Genomic DNA, 12,150 nt, shown 5'->3' with positions numbered 1-12,150 from the left:
AAACGATCAGTCAGTCATTCCGGCTGTTATGGACGTCTGGCTGGTGTTACGTCTGTGTGTGTGTTGCGTTTAGGGTCTTTTTCCCCAAACTGCCACGCAGCAGACGCTCGCATCTGAGTTGTTTGGTTGTTTTTCTGTCACGCCAGGCAGACTTCGTGTGTTGTTTGTTTTCCATTCAGACGCTGCCTGGTGGGAAGCTTTTGCAGGTTGCACAGACTCCGTCCCTTTGGTCTGAATGGTCCACCAGCCAGAGAGGGACAAGAGACAAAGGTGAGAGAGAGAACAAGTGTCTCAAACAGACTGGAGACAACATATTGATCATATGAGAAACATTTTTATCTGAACGAGATACAGAAGAAAAGAATGCAATTCGACAACATTCATCAGTAATCCAGCTAACAATGAGCTGCTGTTTTAAACAAACCTGCACTTCTGAAACATCTGACGCCTCATCAAAATACTCAGCTCGTGCATTAACGCTCACCTGTGCCTGTGGTCCAATGTGGCGTCAGTCCTCCTGGAGGAGGGCGGTCCTTCTCTCCAGAAGCCAATGAGATGCGATCCTGCTGGCGTAGATCACGTAGGACCAGGACAAGATCACAACAGCCAGTAAGACCTGAAAGACAAACAGCCGGCAGCGGATTGGAAGAGAATCATTCAGGCTCCTGAGCAAACGCTGCTGTGGTCGTGATGAGGGTCAAAGATCCTCAAAACAATCAGCCAGACTTCAATGATCAGCAAAGATACCCGGAAGTGTCGGTCTCAGTATAATAAACAAAGAAGCACGTTTGAACATCTGCCAAACTCCAAAACAAACGGGTTAGCTGGTTGCTCGCTGACCGTTAGCGACTAAAAGAGACGAGGCGGGTCAGTGAACGCACCACAGAGTACATCCTGTCCAGAGATCGGCTGCTCAGGTCGACCATCTTCTTCATTAATCCGGTAATTGAGTTGCTGGAAAAACGAAAGCAGTGGTTTGGTTTGTTTACACCACCTGCCGTTTCCTCTTGTTGGCTTTATTTTTGCTCATGTGACGTTTATTGGCGCTTGGCAAACAGTCATTTGGCACATTACCGCCACCAACTGGTATGGAGGGTGTATCAGACTTTCTAATATTTACAATTTTCAAATATTCTCTATCGTATCTTCTCCATCAGATTAGTTATTTTAAGGTACTGAAATCAGATTAAAAAACTTTCAGTTCCCGAGGCGTCTCTCCACAAACACGTCTATTAAATCAAAGTGCGCTTTTATCTCTCTGAGGTGAAAAACAATCTGCTGTGGGACTGATCATTTGATTTCTGTTGATTTGTTGCACTGAATGTGAGTGTAAACTGGATGGTGCTGAGCTTCAGTGTGAACAGCTGTCGGTTACAATATTGCAACCATTTCTCCTGGTCGCTGATCCTTGTTCATACTTTAATTTGTAACTCTGGGACAAGAATTACATTTATCCACTAGTTTGTAAATAAATGTATGTAGTCTATGTCACTCTTTCACCAGGTCATTTCCCCTAAAGTCTTAATGTATTTCACTCCCTCCAAGTGTTGGTCATATAGTTTCACCTCACTGCCAGCTCTTTTCCATGTAAAGAACATTATTTTTGTCCCATCGGCTGAACATTTAAAAGCCCATCAACAGGGCCGCTCTTCTCCCTCCTGATGCTTGTTGCGAAGCGGTGTTTTAAGCTCAATGCCGCCATCTTGTGTTCTGGAGTGCGTGTGAGCTCGTTACAGCTTATCTTCTATCTGTCTAGAGTTGTTCTTCCACAGTTTCTCTCGTGTTTATCAAAGTAAAACAGACTCTTACGTCTGACTGCGTTCTCGTGGAGCAGTTGGACTCTTTCCGTCCCGGCCGTTAGGGGACAGCGGGGACAGTAAGACTCCGGTACCCCGATGGAACAGCCTTCGTAGCCTCCGCCATCACACAATGTAAAAACAGATGTCATAACAAACAGTAGAGGGCAGCACTACGACATAGTAACCACGAGTCTGGCGGGTCTCATGTAGAAGAAGAAGAAGAAGCCATCTTTCTCTGATTCCAGCTGAGTGTAACTGCGGCTCGGACGGTGGCAGCCGTCACACATGTCTCTGTTTTTAACGGGAGTTTCGGTCTAGACGGATCACAGCAGCGGAGCCTGGAGACGGAGAGCCTCGGTGACGGCGGATGCCGCTGAGTGTGCGGAATTCTGTCCCGAAGAAGAGAAAAAACCCGGATGAGAAGCTCCCGGAGCGACCTGGGGAGTCTGCTTCTTCTGCTCAGGTACGGAAAGCTAACGGTGTTAGCATGCTAACGGCGAGGGAATGACAGAAACATTTGTGTGTTTTACTGTTGTCACTGAGCCGCGTTGCCTGTCGAGTCGTAGCGAGCACGTACTGTTCGTTGTCGGGTAATTTATTGATAAACGTGTTTGAAGCGAGCAGAGAAAACACCCTCCGAGCCTGTCGGGTCACTAACTGCCCACTGTTTCTTCTCCGAGTCGGTGTTAGCAATGCTAGTGTGGTAGCAGCTAGCAGTGTCGCTCTCTCCTGCTGGTTGTGTGTTTTTGTTTTACTTGACAGCCGTAGTCAGACCCCAATCGGCTAAAGCCTGCGCAGGACAGGTGCACAGGTGCACAGGTGCACAAAGCTTCTCAGCTTGGTTTTCTGCTCCAGACCTTCCTGTTGATCAGAACTGAGGCTCGAACAGAGTTTGTTTAAACATGTCTCTGTCTCTTGTGTTTACTGAATTACTTGTAGTTACTTGTAGTAATTACTTGTCTTTAAAGTATGAAGTTTCATCAGCACTGCTGGGGAAGTTTTCAGCGGTGTCTCAAAAAGTTGTCAAATAAAGTTTAATGTATTTTTACACAGTGAAGTGTGGCACAGAGCAAGAGTGGTGTAAACACATAGTAAAGGTTTGTGAACTGTTAAGCAGTCATTTTCTTCTGTCCGTGTTCAGGTAATGGCGCCCACGCGGATGAAGCTGCGCGTGCGTCGGCGTGGTAATGTGGCTGGAGGTACGGGTGGCGCAGACAGAGGGGGTCAGCCAGAGGAAGAGGAGGGGAGGAGTCAGGAGAGCGGCGGTCGGAGCAGCAGGAGGAAAAGCTCCCATAACACCTCAGCTGGAGCTGCCACCACCTCCTCGTCTCCTCCCTCCTCCTCCGCCTCAGCGCGGGCGGTGATTACGGCCGAGGAGGCGTCGCCCGACTCCAAGTGCCCAATCTGCCTGGACCGCTTCAATAACCTGGCGTACCTGGACCGCTGCCTGCACCGATTCTGTTTCCCCTGCATCCAGGAGTGGTCGCACAACAAGGCTGAGTGTCCGCTCTGCAAGCAGCCCTTCACCTCCATCCTGCACTCGGTCCGCGCTGAGGACGACTTCAAGGAGTATACGCTGCGGCCGGCGCCGACAAACAGCAGCGTCGCTGCCACCGTTGCGATGGTGGCGGCGATGGCTTCTGCAGCAAGGAGCAACCATCAAATGAGGCTGATGCTGAGGAGGCACAGAGCAGCAGATGTTGGAGAGACGACCACAAGGAGGTGGAGGAGGGAGAGGAGTGCAAGAGCAAGGGGAGGCAGGAGTGTCGGGGAGAGGACAGGTGTGTGGGAGTGGTACCTCGATTCTCCTCCTCTTGCTCTGCCTCCTCTTCCTCAGCATCCCGCCGTCTCTCCTGTTGTTGCAGAGGACAGTGAGGATGTAGAAGACCCAGGGGAGCAGGGGAGGAGGGCAGGGGCTGATCTGGACGAGCACGGGGTGATATTCGAGGGTTTGACCGGACTCGGTGGGGCAGTGGCATCTGTGGTTCCCAACGACCGGGCATCGCGGCGGCTGATGACTCGTTTGGCAGCGAGGCGGCGGCTGCAGCGAGAAGGGGGAACTGTGCGGCGGTTGAGGGAGAGAGAGACTGTGGCCTTCCGTCGCACCCTCTACCGCTGTGGCATACGGGTCCACGGTGTTGCCGGGGTCGGTATCGAGGGGCAGCAGCAGCGTGACATCACAGTAGAGAGCTTCCGGAGGAACCCCGTCCACCTGAACAGACTTCGGCCCTGGCTGCGGCGGGAGCTCACCGTGCTGTACGGAGCGCATGGCTCGCTAGTTGACATCGTCCAGCGCATCATCATGGCACGGCTCGCCCGTCACGGCCTGGAGGACACACCTACAATAGAAGAAGAGCTGCGACCATTCCTGTTGGCCCGCGCAGACCACTTCCTGCATGAACTTGTCAGCTTTGCCCGCTCGCCACTCAGCCTGGAAAACTACGACCTGCAGGCAGTGTACGAGCCGCCGGCCACTGCGCAGGAGCTCGATGGGACGAGCAGCTCCACCGACAGCAGCTCCGTCATCGCCATCTCTGAAGGCGAGGAAGAGGAGGGACAGGCAGGAGGAAGACCAGAGGAGACGCTGCTGGGGAGGGGGGCGGGAGCTCACGATGACGTCATCCAAGCTGGAAGCTGCCTCAGCCTGTCAGCCTGGGACGACGAGACGCCGGGCCCCTCCTACACCACCGCAGAGCCCTCGTGTTCCCTCGCCTCACTGTCGTTCAGCCCCGCCTCTCAGGGGGCTCCCACTGAGGAGGGAGGAGAGAAGCAGGAGGGGGAGGAAGAGTGTCTGATAGTCGGATACAAGAAGCCGATAGCGGAGCGGACTCCTGAGCTGGTGCAGCTGTCCTCAGACACAGAGGAAGAGGAGGACAAGGAGAAAAAGGAGGAGGAGAACGTGGCCGAGGAGCCTCCTCCCCTCCACGCCACCACTCCTGACCTCCACCTCCTGACCTCCACCATAATCCCGCCCTCCACGTCCGGTGCCTACAGAGACGAGCAGGCCGACAAGCCGAAGGAGAAAGATGGCGGGACGGGAAGCTGTCGCTCACGGGTCTGGTCAGGCAGCTCGGAGAGAAGCAGGAACTCGGTGTGTTCGCTTAGCCCGAAGACGCCTGGAGAGAGCGAGCGGCGGCGGGACAGGGGGTGCTGGAGGGACAGGAAGCAGGCTGCAAGCGAAGCAGCGAGGGAGAAGAGGAGGAGGAAGAGGAGCAGGAGAGAGCGGGAGAAGAGCAGCGACATGGTGAGGAAGAGTGGCACCCTGTGCAACCCAAACCTGTCCATTTATCCCGCCGCCATGCGCCGTCGCTCCCGCACCCCCTCGTCCTTTCACTCCAGCACCGAGTCCAGCCCACCGGACTCCAACTGGGAGTACCGCTGTTCCCAGGTTTCCCCTCTTACTTCCTCCGACTCCTCACCGTCCCGCTCTTCCTCGTCCTCCTCACTGCACTGGTCCTCCCCACGGCCGTCAGCACAGCCGCCGCTGACGCCCTCGCTCTCCCCCAGCAATCGCAGCAGCTCTCACCACGGAGAGAAGCCGGGCGGGAAGAGGAAGTACAAGAGCCGCCACCTGGACAACAATGACAAGGACCCCACGTGGAGGCCGAGCAGCAGCCATCGCAGGGAGAAGAGGAGGGAGCGCAGGGAGAAGGAGAGGAGGAGGAGGAGAAGAGAGAGGCAGAGGAGGGGCGCTCTGCGGGACAGCGGGGGAGACAGGTGAGAGCAGCCACTTCCTGTTTGTGTTTCAACCATCTTCTGTCACAAATCCCAGGATTCATGATGAGGCAGTTCATTCCAAATGACTCAGCAGCGATTGTGATTTAAGCAGTCATTTACGTCATCAAATCAGTCATGATCAGATAACGTTTTCATCACCTCAGTGCAGCAGTTTAGGAATGAATCAACAGCGTGATCATAATAACAAGTACATAGGAACAACAGTATTTTGTGTCATCTCTTCTTTGTGTATTCTTTGCATGTCATACAGCTTTGATTTGTGAGCACTTCGTTAACATGAAGCCAATCACGAGTTCAGTTTTTGCTTACCAAGTTGAGGGCAGACAAAGAAAAGGGTCAGAACAGGACACACACCTTTCCCAGGTGACCAGTGAACCAGCAGGTGGTTCAGAAGTGCTGCACAGGTCGTGAATGTGTCATCGGCTCGGTGTGTCAGTGTACCCTGTGGTGGCTGTAGGCCACATCAGAGCAGCAGCTGATGATGATGATGATGATGATGATGAAGAGATTGAGCTCAGGGCTTCACAGCAGACAGACGTCAGTCAGCCTAACGTAGACAAAGACCTCACCGTGCAGCATGTGAACGTCCTCATGTCCTGCCTTCCAGCAGCAGGAGGTGCAGAGAAGACCGGAGTCCAAGCGTGGAGATCATCTACGAGGGCACCATCACCTCCCACGCAGCAACTCGAACCCCCGCAGGCAAGCGGCGCAGGAAACAACCGCGCAGGACACAACACTGCAGGTGGGGGATCTGGTTTAAGCATGTGGGAAGTCGCTTTAACACGAGAATGAAGTCAGAACTGTTGAACAGTCAGTCATGTCATGATGGTAGAGCTGCCAGCTGGTGGCCAGCAGGGGGCGACCTGCCATCATTTGTTCCATAGACAAGAAAACCACAAAACACATACTCTCTCGTGTTTTTAACCGATTCTTAAATGAACCCTTTTCTGCATGTGGTTTTTGTTTGTGAAGAGATCATCTTCTGAGTGGTCATTCAAACTTTTCTGAGGGCCGTAATTCCTGAATTCTGAATCAGTCAGATTTAAAGAATCTGCAGATTGTATTTAGTTAATTGGTTATTGAATAATATTAAATATTTGGTGGTTACAATGAATACTGAAATGACTTGTGTAGGACTGCAACTATGGACTGAACGGTTAAACTTTTTCTCTGTAAAATGCCTGATGTGTTGCTTTGACTGACCAATAGTCCAAAACTCCACAGATATTCAGTTTTAAAGTATACACAAACTCTCCCTGTCTCTCTCAGCTCTCCAGTCATCATCACCCTGGACAGCGACAGCAGCCGCGACGACATCAACAACAACAACAACAACAACAACAGCAGCGGCAGCAGCAGTCCGGTCAGCAGCCAGCAGACTGTCGATTTCTCAGACCTTCCTCCTCTCCCGTTGCTGCATTCTGCCCGTGTGGATGGAGCCTTGAATGCAGAAATTGGTGAGCTTCCGGTTGACATCCTGGACCGAGGATCTGATGGGTCAGAGACCGAACCAGTGGGCCAACCCGAGGCAGCACGTTCCGTCGGCATTTACAACAGCGACAACAGCGATCGCGAGGTGGACGTGGAAAACGTTGATGAGAGGGGCTCGCTGTTGGGATCGGATGACGACAAACGACCAATGAGAAGGGCTGATGCAGAAGCGGGGACTGTGGACAGTGACTCTCCAACAGCAGAGAGCAATGCTGCCTCCACAGCAACAGATTTGGTTCACAAAACAGACTCTGAGTTCTCCACTTCTGACAGCCGTCTGCTAGCAACCATCCTCAATGACCTGAAGGGAATCGCTGCACCTAAACGTGATCACTCATTCGGCTTTGAGTCCAGTTGTTTATCCGGCACCAGGAAAAAACATTTTAGAGCTCAGCGTGAGGTCAGTCAGGCTTATTTGAACCAGGACGACTGGCTGGCTGAGGCAAGACATCCCAGTCTGCCTGAGCAGCAGCAGTCTAACGATGGCAGAGGCCAGAGTCAGAGCCTGGGCTTGCCGACATTTCACGCCTCCATTCCCCCTCTACCTCATCTCGAGCAATTAAAAGAGCGCAGGGTCAGAGAGGAGGCCAAGGACCTCCCTCCCCTCCTGAAACAGGCCAGTCCTGTTGGGTCACGTAACAGAAACACACCGCCGCCATTAAAACACGGCGGTGCTGGGAGTCAGCGCCTTTTATCTCATGTTGATCCGCGCTCGCCTCACACCTCTGCTGATGCTAACCCAGGTGTTGAGCTTAGTTCAGATTCTACCATCTCCTCCATGACGTCCTGTTTGGGTGCTGAGCTGCCTAAAGATAACCAGGCCATACCTCCCATTTCAACGCTGAAGAAACATTTCATGAGCACTTTGGCATTGAGAGGAGAGCCGGTCTCGACGAGGGACGTTTCTGCCGTTGACATGCTTTCTTCCTGTGATTTAGCAGCCATTAGCTCCCATTCATCTGCTCCTTCTCAAGTTGGAGCAGTTGCCATCCATTCCACAACTCACAAACCTACCACTGACTCCCATTCCGAAAATACTTCCGCAAGTGCCGATTGTTTACCACATCTGGACTTCAGTTCCTTTGGTTCTTCAAAGTTACATGCTGGCATTGATAGCACAAAGGAAATATCTTCTGACCTTAGGCCATCACCCATTGAGTTGCATCCTGTGAATTCTTTATCTCCCACTGATTTCCATTCAGCCGAGATTTGCAGGTCCAAAGCCAAGTCAGCTCACTCTGACTCTACCTCCACAGGTTACAGGAATAGGTTTATAGGCCCAAATGTCTGTTGGGTAGCACCCACTGACCTCCATCCATCCAGCAGTGTTTCTGCTGAAGGTGCACTGGCAGGTAGGGATGATTTCTCAGGAGCTAACTGTAACAACATGTCACCTGCTGGCTTTGTTTCTTCCACTGATACCAGGACTCTGAATCCCTGCTCACCCATTGACTCGTACTCTTCCAGTGAGAGAGAAAACCTGGCCATGAAGCTTTCTCCTTCTCGAGTTAGTTCAGTGCCAACAACACCTGCTAGCGCCAGGTCGCTACCCTCTTACGCGGATCCCACAAGCCCCAAATCTACCGTTGACCGCCACTCTTCCAGTGCAGCTTCAGAAGGACCGACAGACAATGACGTATCGTCATTGATCATTCGTGAGGAAAGTTTGCCACATGGTCGCCTGCCGCCCGTTGATGTGCATTGTACAAGTCTCATGCCCCCTGCTAATGAGCATTGTTCTAGCTTTGTCAGCACCATGACTGATGATCACCTGGACCACAGAGCCTTATCCTCCACTGCCTTCCAAACATCACATAGAAAATGCAGTTCTCAGTCCAAACCCCCCGCTGAATCCCAGTCTAAACCTCTCCGCCCCATTGACTCTGATTCAAACGCTCACAACCACTTTGATTCCAGCTCCAACCCACAGTTCCCCATTGACACCTGTTCAGAACACAGCTCCCCTATTGACTCCCAGCATGAATCCCAGCCACCCATTGACTCTCATTCAAAAACCTCTCGTAGAGACTTTCAGCTTCCCGCAGCCAATCACATCACGTCTTCCCCCCAGTCTGTGGAGAACCAGTGGAACTCCTCCATTGATGCCCATTCATAGACTCAGTCACCCACTGACAAGCAGCAGCATCTGGATGAAACACACACACACAGCAAACACACAAACATTGCTGACATGAAAAGAGATTTAAATGTTTTGAGGATTTAATGGATAAAATGTAAGGAATGAACTGTTGGTTTTTTTAACCCATCGCTGTTTTTATTTAGTTTGTTTTTAAGATGAGTTGTGTTCATTTCAAAACGTAACCTCTTTCCTTCCATGTCATTCCTGTGGACTCGTTCATCCTGCTGGTAGATGCTGTGTGTCTGTTTGTTTGGAGTGTAGTTTAAAAAGTAATTTCCGAATGTGACTTGTAGTTTGTTGGGATGATGAGAAATTTGGACAAACTGACGTGCGAGTCACAAGTTGATACATCAGAAGCTTTTATTTTTGAAATATTTATATTTTTAATTGGCACACAATGAGCCATATTCTGTTTGCTGCAGAGGGGAACAATAAAACAGATTGAGGTGTTAAAATGAGGTTGAATTTGAGGTTGTGTGGCGTCATGATTATGAAGAACTGAAGTTACTTGAGGATTTGTTTGTTGTTGCAGGGACGGATGAGACACGACAAAGTATTTTAGCCCACCGACTTCAGCAGGCCAACGCTAACGTGAAGCGACCATCCCACCTGTCTCAGGTCACGTCAACAAAAAGGAAGCTGGAGTCCAAATTAAATGGAGTTTAATGCGACAAATTCCCGTCTAATAAAAGTCCTTTTGTTAAGGCTTGATAACTAGTGGCCTTATTCTCGGTTAACAACTCATTCACTCATGCGTTTAAGCCATTAAGACTGTTGGTTTAGCTGGTGTTTGTTCTGCAGGACACTTGGCTTATGAACACTATGGAACCACTCACCTCCTGCTGAAGCCTGCAGAACATCTGGACCAAAACTGATGTATTGATTGACTGATTAGTTGATTAGCCGTGTGTGAGGATGTTTTTGTCTCATGTTAATAAACTGAACATCTGATTGTTTTACTGACAGCATCACGTTGGGTGTTTCACAGTCTTCTGTTTAAGTATTTTACTCTCACTGATCGCTTGATGAACAGAACGGCGAGTTGCATCCTGAATCCATTTTTATTAATGGATTACGTATTAGCATTTCTAACTATGATGTGAAATGTGAACATCCAGGAGAGTTTATGAACGGGTTACTGATGTTGACAACTGCATCACTATGAAATAGGACTGAGACACGAGCCGGGTGGTTTGAGTTGGAGTTGCTCATGATGTGTAAAGTCTCATTACGTGATTTAATGGTGTGTTTCATCACTGCAGGAGAGCGAGCGAGCGAGGAAGGAAGCTGTGACTCAAAGTTCAAAACCTTGACCATGTCTGTGAACTTTCTGTCTGAGACACGTCAGACAGATTTTCATCAGCAGCAACGAGGACTACAACTCCCATGATCCCACAGTGCTCACATCTTTCCTTTGAGAAGCTTCGTACGATGCCTTTAAGATCAAACAGTGTTGACGGACTGCTGAGGAACTAAATGTTTTTAGCATTCAGGATTCCAGATGCAGTTTGTGTTTCTCACCACCAGGTGGAGCCGTCGTTTGGTTTTTCTCTTCCCGTCTTTGTCACTGCTCGTGGGTCTTCCACTCCCTGTCCTTCCCTTCCTCCTCCTCCAGCCTCCTGTTCCTCTTGTCCCGCCCTCAGCAGAAGAAAACTAAGAGGCATAATGAGCCTCGAGGGACAGACTCTCCCACATTAAGTAAGACTCTCGGGGGTCGATTAATTGGTTCTTAAACACACACTCGCTGAACCAGTCACCAGTCCAGACAGTCAAAGAAATAAAATGAGAGAAAGAAAGAAAACTGATCTGATGTGAAAGCTGGACTGAAGCCTCCATCCTTCCAGTCCACCATGACTCTGATCTGTCTCAGAAGCAGCTGTCCTGTGAGCTGCAGAGAGGACAAACTGTCTTCATCGGGCTTCAGACGATCGCTGGACAAATAAGTTTTACACTCTGCTCCATGAGAAATGTGTGGGACGAAAGCTGCATGTCCTCCTCCTCACAAAGCCTTTTTATGTTCACAGTAAAAGACGAGCAGACGAGGACTACGGCTGCAGGGACGAGGGGACACGGCAGACGGGGACAGGAAAGAGGTGGACCTCAGCCACGGGAGAAAACAGCACATGGAGCAGGAATGCTTTCACAGCTAACTCTGAAGTGAGGTGAGCGTGGAAAGACAAACTGGGACGGACTCGGTCAGTTTCAACGAGGCGGTTCAGCTCGTCTCGGTTCAGTCCAAGAGACGGATGTGAGTTCAGAAGGTGAGCTGTTGGCTCTTTCTGCTTCGTAAGGACGGCAGGTGTAAGAATATTCCCTTTGTGGACGTTTTGTGAGTTTGTTTTACGTCCTCATTAGCCTAAACTCTGAGACAGCTTGTCAAAGTCAGTGAACGCACCACTCGTACCCCCCCCCCAGCGGTGCTGCGTCATCCTGACGTGAATGTTTAATGTTTTGAAGATAATGGAGTTTTGGAGTATTTTCCTCACATCCTTCCTGGCAGCGCTTCACCCAGCGTGTTGAGCGTGTTGAAGCAGAGTTGATTTCAAGAAACCTGCTTTGTTTGCAGATTTCTGACACATGACGATTTATGTCACACGTATTTGTGTCAGAATTAATGGGTTGAAACCGCTGAGAGCCCCCCCACCCCCCCAGGCCACGCCCACATTCTAGAACACTGGTGCTGGGCCATTGTTAGCACTGTTGCCAGGCAACACGGCACACCGTCGTCAGGGACAACCAACCTCTCTGTCTTTCTCTGCCTCAGCCCACACACACACACACACACACACACACACACACACACACACACCTTCCATCTTGTGGCAGCTCCCTGGCAGAAAATTTTCACACAAAAACATATTGTTCTTTTTCAAGCCTGCTCCTGCTCTGTCACACACACACACACACACACACACACGCAGTATCATATGATGCAATCAGCTGACATCCATATTCCCCCTGAGTGTGTCCATCACACGCTCC

The 12,150-nt window shown here is 50.7% G+C and overlaps 1 protein-coding gene and 1 long non-coding RNA gene across 3 annotated transcripts; both read left to right on the top strand.

Annotated features, from left to right (window-relative positions):
• Positions 1-604: 604 nt before the first annotated feature.
• LOC124054342 lies at positions 605-10,139 on the top strand. The gene is made up of 2 exons (XR_006842356.1): positions 605-942; positions 9,701-10,139. It is a non-coding gene; the product is annotated as an uncharacterized LOC124054342 (long non-coding RNA).
• LOC124054269 (E3 ubiquitin-protein ligase Topors-like) lies at positions 2,126-10,139 on the top strand. 2 transcript variants are annotated; one of them, XM_046380042.1, is made up of 4 exons: positions 2,126-2,262; positions 2,941-5,516; positions 6,148-6,279; positions 6,807-10,139. In XM_046380042.1, the coding sequence occupies exons 1-4, from the start codon at positions 2,167-2,169 to the stop codon at positions 9,142-9,144; spliced, it is 5,142 nt and encodes a 1,713-aa protein (XP_046235998.1). In that variant the 5' UTR covers positions 2,126-2,166; the 3' UTR covers positions 9,145-10,139. The 2 variants fall into 2 exon arrangements, with proteins under 2 accessions (XP_046235998.1, XP_046235997.1); XM_046380041.1 differs by having other exon boundaries at positions 6,145-6,279.
• Positions 10,140-12,150: the final 2,011 nt, after the last annotated feature.

Source organism: Scatophagus argus, chromosome 23 (genome assembly GCF_020382885.2).
Source record: "Scatophagus argus isolate fScaArg1 chromosome 23, fScaArg1.pri, whole genome shotgun sequence".
NCBI classification, from domain to species: Eukaryota; Metazoa; Chordata; class Actinopteri; family Scatophagidae; genus Scatophagus; species Scatophagus argus.
This window is presented reverse-complemented; position numbering and strand designations above follow the sequence as displayed.